At 47.0% G+C, this 15,913-nt stretch overlaps 1 protein-coding gene across 1 annotated transcript; it reads right to left on the reverse strand.

The window, feature by feature from the left end:
* Positions 1–906: 906 nt before the first annotated feature.
* On the reverse strand, positions 907–12,420 carry LOC138766426 (olfactomedin-4-like). Its single transcript, XM_069944022.1, has 5 exons — positions 12,349–12,420; positions 11,379–11,528; positions 4,821–5,033; positions 4,556–4,715; positions 907–1,712 (listed from the first exon to the last, which is right to left on the reverse strand). Exons 1-5 carry the CDS (start codon positions 12,418–12,420, stop codon positions 907–909), a joined length of 1,401 nt encoding a protein of 466 aa, XP_069800123.1.
* Between the last annotated feature and the right edge of the window lie 3,493 nt (positions 12,421–15,913).

Below are 15,913 nucleotides of genomic sequence, written 5' to 3' on the forward strand. Positions count from 1 at the left end.
ATTTAAGAAAGACAAATTCAAAATCTGAATTAAATAAAAAGTGATCAATCATCCTTATGATAATCTAGTGTTTATTTAGGAAGAGATGCTATCTTTCCTAGTTTTTTTTAGGGGGAGTTGTTAGAAGAGTAGGAAGGTGGTCATATCAGCGCACCCAGGGATAAAGTACCATCCCATGTGCACCCAACTATATTTATTTTCCCATAAAGCATACCGTAACCTGCTGATGAATTCTGCTATAAAGGCTGTATTCATCTATTTTGTATCGCTCCATAAAAATGAAGAATATGAATCCATGGGGGTGGGGGCGTAACTACCACTGTAGGAGCCATAGTGACTGCTATGGGGCCCACCGCTTCAGGGGGCCCTGTGGCCTGCTCCTACAATACACTGGGCCCCCTAAGCTGTCATCATTTGCAGCACCAGGTGACAGAGCGAGCCTCCCGGGATCTGCAAATGTCCCTTTAACTGAAGGCAGTCGTGACGAGCGCATGCAGTTATGACTACACTTGACGGCTTAGTGGTCAGTTGGGAAGTGGAGGGGGGCAGTAGCAGATTATAATAGGTCCGTTTCGGGCGGTAGCCCTGAGACATATACTTTTAGTGATGTACTGGCTCCTGGCTACAGTTCTGCCATAATTTGCAAAAAAAAAAAAATCGCAGCTTTTTTACCTCAATTTTGCACATATCAGGGCATTCAGAATTATTTATTCAGAATTTTTTATTGACGTATACAGTTATGGCATGACTGACCATGAACCTGCCTTTCACTGCATTATATGGCTTTCAGGTAAATTGCCCTGTTTTCATCAATAGATCTTGTTATTATCCGAAATATAGTAGACCCACCCTATTATGAACACTTTTTAGAGGTGTGGATTTAGAGGGCTGTATCTGGAATTTATTTTATTGAGGAGGCTTAAAGATGAGGTCATAGTAGACTAAGTAGCCATCATTGTACATGTAGAGCCTTTGATCATTGGGATTATAAGACAGACTCTGCACATTCTCCTTTGGTTTTTCCAGGGATATTTTAGGCCACCCTTCTTTCCCAGTTTTTGTATCATACACATAAAATATCTCTTCTTTTTGAGTACTGAGGGCCCTAGTAACATACAAGACACCACACGCCATGAATGCATTGGTGGCTGCTGGCTTGTGCTGGCCTGTGACCCAGGTTTGTTTTACTGCAAGAGACATGGGATCTAGTTTACTGATGACAATGTTTCCAGAATATGATGGAGTTGAATAAATTACCCAAAGTCCTTCTTCATCACTGGCCATATCAATGTCTTGGTAAGATGAGGATGAATAGGGGTACTGGTTGTTGTATCCAGCAGTAGGGAGAGCAACAGAGAGCTCTAACTTATTGAGCTGTGGATTGTATTTGCATATGTTTGCACTGTTGTAGCAATTATAGTACATTGTCTTATTAAACATAATCATTCCACCACCTTGTCCATAACTTGCACTTGGGATGCCTCTGTCCAATCCAGGTTTATAGATCAGGAGGTCATTGAATGTGTTGTAGATACGTAAATAGAGCATCTCCCTTCCATCTGTAAGGAGAGGAGATACCCACTGTACATTCTGATCAGCTCCGGCCATAGAATCTCTTCCCCATCCTCCATATTTGTAGCCTGATCCCTGATAGTTCAGATACAACAATAATGGTTTACTGATGTTTATAATGAATCCATATGGACAGGTACCTGCACAATAAAACAATGCTAAATTACCGCCTAGAAGAAACTCTACATGCCTTCTAAGAAACATGGAAAAATTAAGAATTAAAGCGTTTAGAGGAATGAGAGGTCTGTCCTGAAAGAAGCATTAAAAAGGAGATAGGGAGCCAAAGAGAAATGTTTCCACATTCTAGCAGCTATAGCCAGGCTTCCTGCACCTGGGGAAGAAATTCCAGTTGGTGCCCTTCACCCTCATTGGGTTGTAGTGTGCTGTGTGGGTGAGCAATCAGTAAGGGCCCTATTCCACCGGACGATTATCGTTCAGATTATCGTTAAATCGTTCGAATCTAAATGATAATCGTTCGTTTGAAATGCAGTTAACGATAAACGACCGAACAAGAAATCGTTGATCGCTTTATAAGACCTGGACCTATTTTTATCTTTGCTCGTTTGCAAAACATTCGCAAATCGTTCGCATTGAATAAGACATCGTTCGGTCGTTTGCAATAGATACGAACGCAATAGCAAAGAATAAACGATCGCAATTACGATCATAAGTAACGATTATCGTTCCATGGAAATGACTAAACGTTTTCAGGTCTTTCGCAATAGCGGTCGTTTGAGATAGTTAATCGTTAACAATTATTCAAACGATAATCGTCCGGTGGAATAGGGCCCTAAATCATGGTTCTTTTTCACATGGCACACTGTTCCACAGATTCACTGTCCTCATGGTAACCAAGGCTTGTTGCCCCTGGAGGTTGAACCTATTTTTCTCCAGATGAAGAGAGTGCTTCCTTGTTTTTTGAGGGGATTTTACTATATTTTTTGTACAGGACATTTATATACTTAAATGTACCATCAGTACTTTCGCTTTAAATCTTGCACATGGATAGAACAGCAACGGCGTGGGGAAGTCGGTGCCATGGTCCTTTTTTTTAACCATGGCTCGGTTCCCGCGCACAATGCCATTCTGCTCCCGGGCACTGGCCGGGGGTGACACACTGGAGGCAGGGGGGTTCCTCCCGCCCCGGGTGGGAGGAGCCCCCCGCCACTCTATGATGCAGTTCCATTAGAATCAACGAAGCCTCATCATAGAGGGGCGGGGGTTTCCTCCCACTAGGGGCGGGCTGACCCACCTCCAGTACTTCTCCTCGGGTCGGTGCCCGGGAATAGAACGGCGCCATACGCAGGGACCGGGCCATTGTTAAAAAAAGGACCACGGCACTGGCTTCCCTGCACCAGCACCGTTTTATCCATGTGCAAAACTTAAAGCGAATGTACTGATGGTACATTCATTTTAAAGTGTCATTATTGTTATAACTTTCAAAATCTAAATCAACAGTAAATGTGATATAAAACAAGTTTGTAAATATATTACTTAAAAAAGCACTATATTACATTCATTAGTTTTTTTGTTTTTTTTTAGATATTATGAAAAATACAGCACTTGCTGTGTTTAGACTTTTTCTCCAGAAAGAATCTAAAAACAAGAAGTCCCATGAAGTCCCAGGTCATCTGAGCGCTCAGAGAGAAGGTAGTCGTGATTGATGGACACATTGAGCCGTGATACTTTGTACTGGTCAGACTTCATGTGTTTAGTCTGTTTTTTTTTTTCCAACTAGCAAAAGACTAAAAAGCTTCAGGACTGGACCTGGATTTGTGGTAAGTATAGCTTTGCTTTACAGCATGATAACAAAAAGAAAATAATGACTGTAAATTGCAAACTTGATTAACTTCAGATTTACTGTTGATTTAAATGGCTATGGTCTAAAAAAACAACATTGCATACACTGACACAGGCATAAATATCTAACATATGTGCTATTCACATTATTTAAAGGGAATCTATCACTAGGTTTATACTGCCTTAAAAGGAATCTGTCAGCTCCCGGGCGCTACCTAAGGTGTTGGCAGTGTGCTGTAGCTGGCAGCCCCCAGTAAGCATGGTGGCTTTTTGGTAATTTTCCGTGCAGCGGATTATGTACAATCTTATGTCTCCTACTGTCACAGAGCTGATGTTCGTTCCACACTTGTCATGCATCCTCCTCCCTCTTCATGAATAAACAATGTCCGATATTTGCCATTAAATGACGGCCATCCGTTCAATTTCAACAGTGTGAGAACATAGAGTCGCCCAGATGACTTCTTCCCTGCCACTGCCTGTCACGCGCCAGGGGGATTAAAGTCCTTTTTTTGGGGTATACAGCTGCTGCTGCAGCCACGGCAGGCACGTGCCATGCCTGCTGCAGGAGCTGTATACAGCAGCTCAGGGAACCATATCAGCCCGATTGGGCTGATTGGTTCCTTTTAACCGTGGGGTAACTGGAGTTACATGAATAGTCCCTTGCCTATGCCGTAGATTTCCTTACTTCAGGACAGTCAACCCCCTTAAGAAGGAGAGGAAAAGAGAAAGGTTGATCCCCAGTAGAGTACAGATGCCAGTTAGCCACTCTCTACTGAACTACAGACTACTCCCCACTTGAACTACTGTGACCAGGAGACCACACCCCTTTCTGTGACATCTCCTACCGGGAGCAGCTCCCTTCTAAACAGAGAGTTGTCCCTTTCCCATGGGAGTCCCAACACACAGGGCGCCCTGTCAGTGCCATTAGCTTTTCTATTTACCTGACAGACGCTCTGTGTGCAACTGCAACAAACTATTCTCCTGTTAGGTGAGCTAGTTGGGCCGCACAATTGTTTGTGCCTTCTGAAGGCAAGCACTGATCACAGATTTTGGTGCTTGCTTCTTGCAGTAAAAGGGCCCTTAGGTGGGTTTGTTTTCACTGGGGCATTTGTAATCTAAGTTTTCTTGTGATAGACTTCAATTAAACATGAAATACCAACAAGCAAATACTGTGGTGACCTACCATTGTCCAGTTGATAAACTGGAGGGTAAGGCACTGAGCTTGTCTGATTTGCACAGTTTTCTAGTTGTTTCTTCAGTGCTGCAACGTCTTTTCTGATTGCTAGGACGTTGTTCTTATCATAGACCTCCAGCTGGTTCACCATAGTGGAAATGTTACGGATCTATAGCAGAATAAAGGAAAAATGGTTTAGGAGATCAGGCTGGCTGCTTGTGACCAGATCGAAGCAAAAGCCACAATAAAGTAACTGGTAACAATTGTGTCTCACCTCCAAATACAGTTTCTCCACCTGAGCGTTGGTGCCGTTTATTGAAGTCTTCAGCTGCAGTATAAGGGTCTCCATTGCTTTAATCTCTGACTTCACCAGCTGGAAGTCCAGTTCAGTATATGGGATACCTCCCATCTCCATCACCCCCACACGTTTGGTCAGGTTAGCCAGACGCTCCGTGTAAGTATTCAGTGTACTCTCATAGCTATTTACCTATGAGAATATTGAGTGTTTAATTTCAGCTACCTACAGACTGAAGGCATGATACATACTATATAATAAAGGTTGCATAATATGTTCTCCTTACAGTGTGTAATGACTGTTTACAGAGGAATCAACAAGATAGAGCTGTATTACATAACCCTACATATGCCCGAACCAAATGGGGAGCTTATAAATCGGTGCATATTTACTGAGCCTATTACAGGGCTTGGTATAAGGCAGCCAGGGCCACATAAATGATTTATATGATCATTTATATGGCCCTTCTGTCTTTTGCCAGCTGCACATCCCCTGAGGAGAGAATATGATCACATGAGACAACATGATTTTTAAAGCGAATGTACCACTAGGTATATGGCTTTATGGTTGTTTTACATGATCAGACCGGCGCCAGCGTGGGAATGCCTGTGCCGCGGTCCTTTTTTTACCTTCAGCGTGACGATCTCCCCTCTGTGACGCGGCTCCAATGATTCAATAGGAGCCACGTCACGGAGGGGTTTTTTCACACTGGGAGCTGGTGGGCCTGTCCCCAGTGCTTCATGCCCGGCCGGTGCTTGGGAATAGACCGGCACCGTGCAGTGATTCAAAAAAAGAATGGCCCAACCGGTATCCACTGTGTACCTAGTGGTACATTCCCTTTAAGCCTTTCAAAACCCTGCTAATTGTTACGGCCGCGGCGGCGTCCCGCGTTCCGGGCCGCCGCCGCGACCGCTACCTGCCCTATGCAGCAGCCGGTGTCCATAGTCGGGGACCCGGCGCTGCTGTCACCTCGGCCCCGGGGGGCGCCTCACCTCTCCACGCTCCTGTCTCCCGCTGTGCCGGCCGGCGCGCGCGTCCCCGCCTCCTAGGGCGCGCGCGCGCCGGCTGTCTCAGATTTAAAGGGGCAGTGCGCTCCTAATTGGTAGTTGCACCAATCACTCCCCTATAAATCCCAGCATGCCCTGTCCTTAGTGTTGGAGCCTCTACATGCTTCCCATAGCGTTTGGCCCAGCCCCCTGTTGTTCCTGAGTCCTATCTGTTACCTGGTCCCAAGTCCCTGTTCCTGAGTCCTGTCCGTTACCCGGTCCCTAGTCCCTGTTCCTGGTTCCTGTTTCCCTGTCACTCTATCTGTTCCTGCGTTCAGCCTGTCTCGTGCGCTCTCACCTGCAGACCATTGCCAGTGCCATCTCCTGCCTACTGCTCCTGCCACGCCTCGCCTGCCGACACCAGCAACCAAGCCAGGGGTAGCGACCTGGGGGTCGCCTGCCGCAGCAAGTCCATCCCGCCTTGCGGCGGGCTCTGGTGAAAACCAGCGGCCCCTTAGACTCCGCTCCCTGGTGAGGTTTGTGCCATCGCTGGTGCCGGTCCAGTGGATCCACTACTCCGGGCGTTACAGTAGGCTCCAACCATGGATCCCGGCGAGGTGCCCGATCTCCGTGACGTCGCCAGAGTGGTCACTCAGCAGGCGCAACAAATCCAGAAACAGTCACAGCAGATCCAGCAACTCACTGCCGCCTTACAGCAGCAGACTACTGCCCAGCGCACACCACCTCCTGACGCTTCTTCTTCACTCCGACTGGCCCTCCCAAGCAAGTACTCTGGGGACTCTAAGTTGTGCAGAGGATTCTTGACTCAGTGCACCATGCACATTGAACTTTTGAGTAGTCAGTTTTCCACCGAGCGCTCTAAAGTGGCTTTCATCATCAGCCTATTAGAAGGTAGAGCCCTGGCCTGGGCCACGCCACTGTGGGACCGTGATGATCCAGTTGCTGCCAATCTCCGGGCCTTCCTATTTGAGTTTCGCTCCGTCTTTGAGGAACCTGCCCGTGCTTCTTCAGCCGAGACTGCTCTCCTCAATCTCTCTCAAGGCAGCTCCTCTGTTGGTGACTACGCCATCCAGTTCCGCACCCTGGCAGCCGAATTGGACTGGAACGAGGCCGCCCTATTGGCCACCTTCAAGAAGGGCCTGTCTAGTCGTGTGAGAGACGTGCTCGCTGCCCGAGACCTGCCTACCTCCCTGAACGAACTCATTCTACTGGCCACCCGAGTTGATACTCGTTTTTCGGAGAGGGAGGAGGAGGTTCGGCATGAACATTTACTAACCCGTTCCCGTCGCCATCCCCAGCTGGCGCCAGTTTTCCAGAATCCTGACCTTTCGATGTCCCAACCCTCTCCTGAGATTCCTATGCAGGTGGAACGGGCTCACCTGACGCCTGATGAAAGAATCCGGCGCCTGGAGCAGAATCTCTGTCTCTATTGCGGTGGTTCCGATCACTTCCGGCTGGGATGTCCCCTACGTCCCCAAACATCCGGAGAATGCTCGCACCTAGGTCCGGTGGGACAGGTGTCCCTAGGTGTGAATGCCACCATTCCAAGTCTGTCTATGCCAGTTTCCATCCGGACTCCCTCAGGACAAAATCATCAGACTACTGCCTTCCTCGATTCTGGGTCAGCAGGCAGTTTTATTGCGGCAACATTGGTCCAAAGATGGCGGCTACCCGTGACCCGACTAGCCAGGCCCCTGACTATCTCCTCGGTCACAGGCGAAATTCTTACCGACCGTGTGTACTACCAGACCGCATCTTTAGTCCTCCAGGTGGGTCCTTCACATCAAGAAGAGATATCCTTCTACGTCCTGCCCCATTCTTCCCCCGCGGTCCTCCTGGGACTCCCGTGGCTACAAAAACATGCCCCTCAGGTGGACTGGAGAACCGGGGAGATTCTCAGTTGGGGTCAGGACTGTTCCCACCAGTGTCTCAAGTCACCTCAGACCAAGTGTATTATGTCATTTCCTGTCCCGGCCAAGCCTCTATCCGGCCTACCGGCAGAAGACCAAGACTCGGCGGATGCCTTCTCTGCCGAGGTGTACCCTCTCCCCGTACCCAAGACTAAGGTCGTATCCTCTCACCACCGGAGGAACTTACAGAAGGTCCCTTGCCACGTTATACCGCCTGATCGCCTAGTACCAGTCGTCACCTCCACTCTTCAGAGAGTACCCCCCGGAAAGACTCATGTTCACCCTGCGCTTCGAAGAGGTATTTTGAACTGGGGACATTCCTCGTTGGAGGCCGGGCACCCGGGAGTCCGTAAGACCGGCCAACGGATCTCTCGCCACTACTGGTGGCCCAGCCTATCCCAAGATGTCAAAGACTTTGTGGCTTCCTGTGCCATTTGCAGGCAAGAAAGAGGGGGAGGCCAAAGGGGGGGGGTACTGTTACGGCCGCGGCGGCGCCCCGCGTTCCGGGCCGCCGCCGCGACCGCTACCTGCCCTATGCAGCAGCCGGTGTCCATAGTCGGGGACCCGGCGCTGCTGTCACCTCGGCCCCGGGGGGCGCCTCACCTCTCCACGCTCCTGTCTCCCGCTGTGCCGGCCGGCGCGCGCGTCCCCGCCTCCTAGGGCGCGCGCGCGCCGGCTGTCTCAGATTTAAAGGGGCAGTGCGCTCCTAATTGGTAGTTGCACCAATCACTCCCCTATAAATCCCAGCATGCCCTGTCCTTAGTGTTGGAGCCTCTACATGCTTCCCATAGCGTTTGGCCCAGCCCCCTGTTGTTCCTGAGTCCTATCTGTTACCTGGTCCCAAGTCCCTGTTCCTGAGTCCTGTCCGTTACCCGGTCCCTAGTCCCTGTTCCTGGTTCCTGTTTCCCTGTCACTCTATCTGTTCCTGCGTTCAGCCTGTCTCGTGCGCTCTCACCTGCAGACCATTGCCAGTGCCATCTCCTGCCTACTGCTCCTGCCACGCCTCGCCTGCCGACACCAGCAACCAAGCCAGGGGTAGCGACCTGGGGGTCGCCTGCCGCAGCAAGTCCATCCCGCCTTGCGGCGGGCTCTGGTGAAAACCAGCGGCCCCTTAGACTCCGCTCCCTGGTGAGGTTTGTGCCATCGCTGGTGCCGGTCCAGTGGATCCACTACTCCGGGCGTTACACTAATTTTTAGCTGGGTGATTCACGGGGTGATTATTGACGTTGAGCAACTTGCACAGGGTATCAAGCCGTGATCACCGAATGCTCCCCTGTTATTAAAGGGGTTATCCAGCATTAGAAAAACATGGCCACTTTCTTCCAGAGACAGCACCACTCTTGTCTCCAGTTTGGGTAGGGTTTCGTAGCTCTGTTCAATTGAAGTGAATGGAGCTTAATTGCAAGCCACACTACTACTACTGAAGTGGTGCCATCTCTGGAAGTATGTGGGCATGTTGTTTAACGCTGAATAACCCCTTTAATATACCACAGGATCTTTTGCTTTGGCTTCCCACCATCCCTGATTGTTTCCAAGCAAATTTACCCCATCATCCCTAGAGCTATGGTCCCAATGTACCCAATATACTGATAGCCAGTGACATTTGTCTCAAGGAAAAATGCAAAGCCACCAAAAACTGGCAGGAATATAACCCTGACCTACATTCAATCTCTTCAGGAAAGACTGACAGGGATAGCTATAATGCTATGTGAATGTTTTTCCTACAGATAGAGAGCAATATAGTACATAAATGGTAGAAAGAAGTACATTCTTAGGCTATGTTTCCACAATGTTTTTCTTTGGCTGTTTTGCAGCAATTTTTGTAAAATGGTAGAAAAAAAGATGTGGGGACATAGCCTCAGTAGTACAGAGAAATAAAGCATATGTTGTACAGGTAGAGAACTGTGCAGTATAGGCTGTCCAGGTAAACAGAAATATAGCTAAAGCTAAAGCTGTTCAATAGTTTTGTAGTTCAGGAATCTTAAAGGAAAACTTTGGCAAAAATGAGAACCCCAGTGCTAGCAGGGGACTTAGGGAACATAATAAAGCAATTATTCTTACATGTCCCCGAACACCCGCAAAGCTGCCTTATCCCTAATTGACCTCCACCAGCCTCCAGTTTATCCCGGTTTCCTGCAATATCACAGCCCAGTGTGAAGTACCACCTTAGCAAATCAGAAACTGCAGTAGCGTCTGGCCCCAGTCACTGATTGGCTGAGCGGGCATTTCTTACCTGGGTCGTGATGTCGCAGGAGTAGGAGCAGCAGGAGGCCAGCACTAGGCCATTATTGGTAAAGCATTGCTACGGGGGCAAGGGGACAGGTAAGTATAGTTGCTTTATTATGTTCCCCTAGCACCCTGACAGCACTGGGTTTTTAATTTTATCCATTTCTCCTGTAACACCTCACCATTATTGTGTGGGCTGGGCTGCCAGATCAAATATTTTTAAACCTGCTAAAAAATAATTTGGTCAGTCGATGTCGGTTGACACTAAAAAATAAGAGAACAACTGGCTTGCTATGTTAGAGGAATACAAACTAACCAATAATTAGTAAAATAAGATAAGATAGTAAGATAATAAATCACATGCGTCTTGTGTTTTTAGCTGCTTGTGCTGTAGCTTCAAATACATGCAGTTGAAAACACGGTATGTATATTAGTACAGTACCCTAAGCATGTTTTTTTTTTGTGGTGAGACAACCCCATCAACTGTGAAAAAACTTTAATTAATGAGTGAAACTTTGAATAATTACTACCCATAATAATATGTATATATTGCATGCTAGTTGCATAGGCATTTTTCTAAATGTGGTGTCCAAGCTGGAAGAAATGGATCTGCCGAAGAAATGATTATTTAAAAGTTTACTTTTAAAATCTTTAAAATAGAGATACAGCCCAAGGCTGAGGAATGTGTAACCTAAAATAATAAACATTATACTTACCTCTCCCAGCTCCCTGGTATCCTTCTTGCTTCTTGCCACTCCCCTCAGCCACCACTGGCATGTCTGAAGCAATCTGTGCAGTGACAAGCTGTTCAGCCAATCGCTGCCCACAGCACTGTAAAGTCACTTCAGAGCCAGCTTCAGAAGTTTGGCCGATGTCAGTGAGTGGGGAACATTCGGAGCAGGCAGGAGGACACCAGGGGAACCTGGAGAGGTAAGTATAATGTTTATTATTTTACACCTAATTACACGTATACCCTATCATCATCAACGGGCTGCATTTTCATCAGCAAGGGGCTGCATGATTATTGTGCCGTGTAATAGAGCCATTCGTTTCTAGATGATATCTGTAAAGTTTTTGGATCTAGACTCGTCGATGTATTACCAGGTGAGTCATAGAGGTGTAGCAAGGTTTCACATGGGGAAAAATTTAATTTGTTGCCCTGGACCTTCACTAAATGCCCTGCCAGAAGGCAGAAATACTTGCTGGTGTTCCCCTGGTACCCCATATCTGTTCCCCCAAAAAGTATTTGGAGGTTTTGCATTTAGCGTAGACAGGCCTCAGGCTACAAACATAATAGCATGGACTTCCACTGGTTGAGTCAAACATTTGCGGGCCTGTGATGTATAGCTACACAAGATTCCACCATTATTTGTTATTGAGTATTGGTTATTTACCTTCGTGATTTGCTGATTAATAATGATGGTCAGGTTCTGGTTGGAGGTCACCAGCTTCTCAAAACGATCTACAGGAAAGGTAGAATCTGGGAGGACAAATGAGCACTGACAGACCTCCAGCTTATCCACAGTCCCAGTGGTGGTTTGAGTCTAATATGACAGAAAAATTAATTTTTAAAAAAAGCATCCATATCAGTTAGTACCACAGTTTAAAATGCAGGTAAAGTGCTTGCATGAAAAGATGGAGCCTGAGGTGGTCTTCTGACACACAAACTACAACTCCCCATAGACTTGTTGGCAGTAGATTTGGTCATCAATCTAAGCTTCAGGAGAGAGATCAGTGAGATCAGCAAGAACGGTAGTACATACTGTTAAAAGGCAACAATCAGACGATATGCACAATGTCGGCTGATCCTTGTCTTTCAACATGTTGACATTTTTTTTAACAATAACGACAGTCTCCTGGCAGCAGACTGCCCTTATCTCCTATGGGCTCCCCAGACGATATAAAGAACCTCCCGCACCTCCCCATGGCCCCCCACTCTTATCTGTATCCCTTTCCCACTCTCCTTCTGCCCCATTGTCCTTGTTGTTTGTCATATTAACTTCTTTAGAATATTTATGTGTCACATATGTATATTGTAGGGTTTTTAGCCTTATGTGCTACAGAGTAATCATGTGTTATTATACTGTTCTCTCAGTCTGTGCTTTGCAGTATATGGTGTGTGCTCAATTTGTGAAAAAAGCTTCTTTCAATAAAAGAAATGGGGTTAGGGGTAAAAAGCTAAAGGCTAAAGACCCCCTCCTCACAGAATAGAGCATATAGAGATACAAGGCTGATACTAAACGGCTGCATTTATCACAGAAAGCCCACTAAAAGCATTTTTATCAATATTCATGAGTGAAAAAAGATGATAAATGATAAATACAAAGTAATAGATACAACCCTGACATGTGGAGCAGAACTTACTGTATTGGCGGCATTATTCTGGTAGATGCCGAGGAGCAAAAGGAAGAAGGTGGTGAACTTGGGGTCCTTCATGTCTTCTATGGTGCTGGCTTGTAACCCACTATATATACACCAATGTGTATACTCCTCCCCGCCCACTTAGTATCACCTCATCTTACGTGTAACTTTTGATACATGATTTGGCTGTAACCTGTGGGGAAGAAATATTCCATAATACAAGACAATGACACATGCACAATGCCACGTAGACATAATTTTTCCAGGTATTATTTCACTGATCTTCTGTAAGAGTTACGTGTTGTAAAGACATATGCAGATTTTATATTTAAGATCAGAATTCAATTACTTCATGTTAAATAAGGATGCTGCCTACTGTATTTAAGACTCTAAGACTTTTTATTCATCATTTCATCTCCACATTTTAACTATAACTATGCCTACACAGCTGGATTGGGTTACACACATGAATGTTAATATTACTGAGTACATACTGTATACCTTGCTAATTAAAGAGTTAATGCATGGTGCTGATCCTACTGCTTATGGAATAATACTGATCGACTTCAGGTGGCTCTTTTTTATACTGCACTTTAAAAAGAAACAAGCAAACTTAATCCGGCAAACTCAGTTTCATTCCAAACTTTGGGAAAAGCTTGGGTTGGAATAATGGCATACACTGTCCAGTTTGTTTGGACCAAACCCGCTGCATTGTGTTGGACTGGGGTACCTGGGGCCCACAGGTAGAAGGGATTCTGGGGGACCATCAATGAAGAACCAGTTCGAAACGACATGTTGACCCTGTCCCATCCTGGATTAATCTGTATCTGTGTCCACAACTTCCAAGTGAATAACAAGCCTTTACTAAAAAGCTCAGAATGACATTTACCTATAAAGCGTTATGGGCACACTGGATGTTGTCCTCTAACAGGTAATGATGTAAGGATATCCAAGCTGATTCCCCCATACACTAACCCATACATAGGTAGATCCAGCTGTACATAGGATAACAGTGCAGTTACATCCAAAGATACACAGGAGACGTCTTCTCTGGACAGAGTTGCTCACTTTTCCTTTCTTCTCTGTCCATCATGAAGACTTCTCCTGGTAACAACTCTTCACAGAATCTGCAGGACAAACATTTTAGACTCCTCACTCCAGCATCAACCTCATCTGTATACAAACTCCCTATCTGTGCTGCTCCATACTGTAACAATGCCAACTTTGTGCCTCCATGTAGTAGTAAGGCTCCTCTATGCCCAAATATAATGGTACTGAAAAGCCCCAATCTGCCCCTCCCCCCTAGCGGTTAGGCCTTCTCAGTTCCCCCATCTCGTAGTTAGGCCTCCGTAGTGCCCCCATCTAGTAGTTAGGCCTCCGTAGTGCCCCCATCTAGTAGTTAGGCCTCTCTGTGCCCCCATATAGTAGTTATGTTCCTCTGCGCCTCAATATGATAGTTAGACCTTTCTGTGAGGCCAATATAGCAACTAGGCCCCTCTTTGCCTCCATATAGTAGATAAGCCTCTCTGTGCTCCTAAACAGTTTGCCAACGGTTAGGCGATTATTTCTTCCATATAGTAGTTAGGAACCTCTATGCTTCAATATAAAGGTAAGGCCCTCTATGCAGCTTATAAGTAAAAGCAGGGCCACCTCCATTCCTTAACATAGTATGCAGATCACTCTGTGCATATATACCACAGTTAGGCCCCTCTGTGGCCCCATATAGTAGTTAGACCCCTCAGCCCCCCCATATATTATTTGGCCCCTCTGTACAAGAAGACTCCCATTGGTAGTATCCTCTGTGTTGACATGCCCCTTTAGGTAATCCCAGAGTAGTTATCCCACCCCCAGCAGGTAGTGCATCTCTCTAACCCCTTCCCCAGTAGGCAGTACTCCCCACGAAAGTAGCCCCTCGTTAGTGAGTAGCCCCTCCCATGTATCCTGCTAACCACCCACAAGCCTTCCCTTTGCATCAGCATCGGGATCTGCTGCCGGGGGCTGACGGGCCTTTTCACTGTGAGCGCTCCTGATGAGAGCTCACAGTGACTGACAGAGCAGAAGCCATTGGCTTCCTGCTCTGCAAAAACTCTAATGCACGCAGAGCAGGGAGAGGAAAGAGGAGCCAAGCTGCAGAGGTGAGTATATGGATTATTATAGTGCTTGAAAAAGCACTATATTGTAATCCGTATTCTTCTTCTTCTTCCAGCCATTCTTCTGTGATTAATACAGCCTGAACCGCTTTGTGCACAGACGCCGTTCCAACTGCGTTTCGAAGCCCACGGCAATGACAGATCTGCTATTTTTGGTTTCGATCGTATTTGTTGTTTTTAAGAAATATACGTTTAAAGACCCCTAATTTTCCGTAGGAAATAATGGCCCATTGGAAATAATGGCCACACTGTAGATGCTAACAGCCAATCACAGCACATATGCAAATAGCTGAAATATAGCAGCCAATAGAAATTCTAAGGTCTTGTCAGTCAATGCCTCACAACATCCACACAGTCACATGTCCACTATTGGCCAATAGAAGATAGAAGGTCATTAACGCTTTTGTCTCACTGACATGAGTAAGATTGTCATGGTAACTGAACTACCATTATAAGTAGCAGAGTTCAGTTAGTAAAGTAGCAGAGCTGAGCCAGCCATGTAGCAGAGCCGATAACCGCACTACATAGCAGAGCTGAGTCATCCGCGTAGCAGAGCCTATACCCGCCCTACACAGCAGAGCTGAGGCAGCCGTGTAGCAGAGCCTATACCCACACTACGTAGCAGAGCTGAGCCAGACATATAGCAGAGCCGATACCCGCACTACGTAGCAGAGCTGAGTCAGCCGCATAGCAGAGCCTATACCCACACTACGTAGCAGAGCTGAGCCAGAAGTGTAGCAGAGCCTATACCCACACTACGTAGCAGAGCTAAGCCAGCCGGGTAGCAGAGACGATACCTGCACAACGTAACAGAGCTGAGTCAGCCATGTAGCAGAGCCGATACCCGCATTACATAGCAGAGCTGAGCCAGCCGTGTAGCAGAGCTGATACCCACACTAAGTAGCAGAGCTGAGGCAGCCGTGTAGCAGAGGCAATACCTGCATTACGTAGCAGAGCTGAGGCAGCCTTTTAGCAGAGCTGATACCTGCACTATGTAGCAGAGCTGAGGCAGCCGTGTAGCAGAGCCGATACCCGCACTACGTAGCAGAGCTGATACCCACACTAAGTAGCAGAGCTGAGTCAGCCTTGTAGCAAAGCCAATGCCTTCACAATGTAGCAGAGCTGAGGCAGCCGTGTAGCAGAGCTGATACCGGCACTACATAGCAGAGCTGAGGCAGCCGTGTAGCAGAGGCAATACCTGCATTACGTAGCAGAGCTGAGGCAGCCTTTTAGCAGAGCCGATACCCGCACTACGTAGCAGAGCTGAGCCAGCCGTGTAGCAGAGCTGATACTTGCACTATGTAGCAGAGCTGAGCCAGCCATGGAGTAGAGCCTATACCTGCACTACATAGCAGAGCTGAGTTATTGATGTAGCAGAGCCGCATGATACAGCACAGCTGAGTCAGTGACGTAGCAGA

This window comes from Dendropsophus ebraccatus, chromosome 10, assembly GCF_027789765.1.
Source record: "Dendropsophus ebraccatus isolate aDenEbr1 chromosome 10, aDenEbr1.pat, whole genome shotgun sequence".
NCBI lineage: Eukaryota > Metazoa > Chordata > Amphibia > Anura > Hylidae > Dendropsophus > Dendropsophus ebraccatus.

Bases quoted from the DNA above. Each gene is read 5' to 3' on its own strand.
- LOC138766426 (XM_069944022.1), bottom strand. From the start codon at position 12,420: ATGAAGGACCCCAAGTTCACCACCTTCTTCCTTTTGCTCCTCGGCATC. The intron at 11,529-12,348 runs GTAAGTTCTGCT...CTGTCATATTAG, and splicing joins AGAATAATGCCGCCAATACA to ACTCAAACCACCACTGGGAC. The intron at 4,716-4,820 runs GTGAGACACAAT...ATTCTGCTATAG, and splicing joins TGGAGAAACTGTATTTGGAG to ATCCGTAACATTTCCACTAT.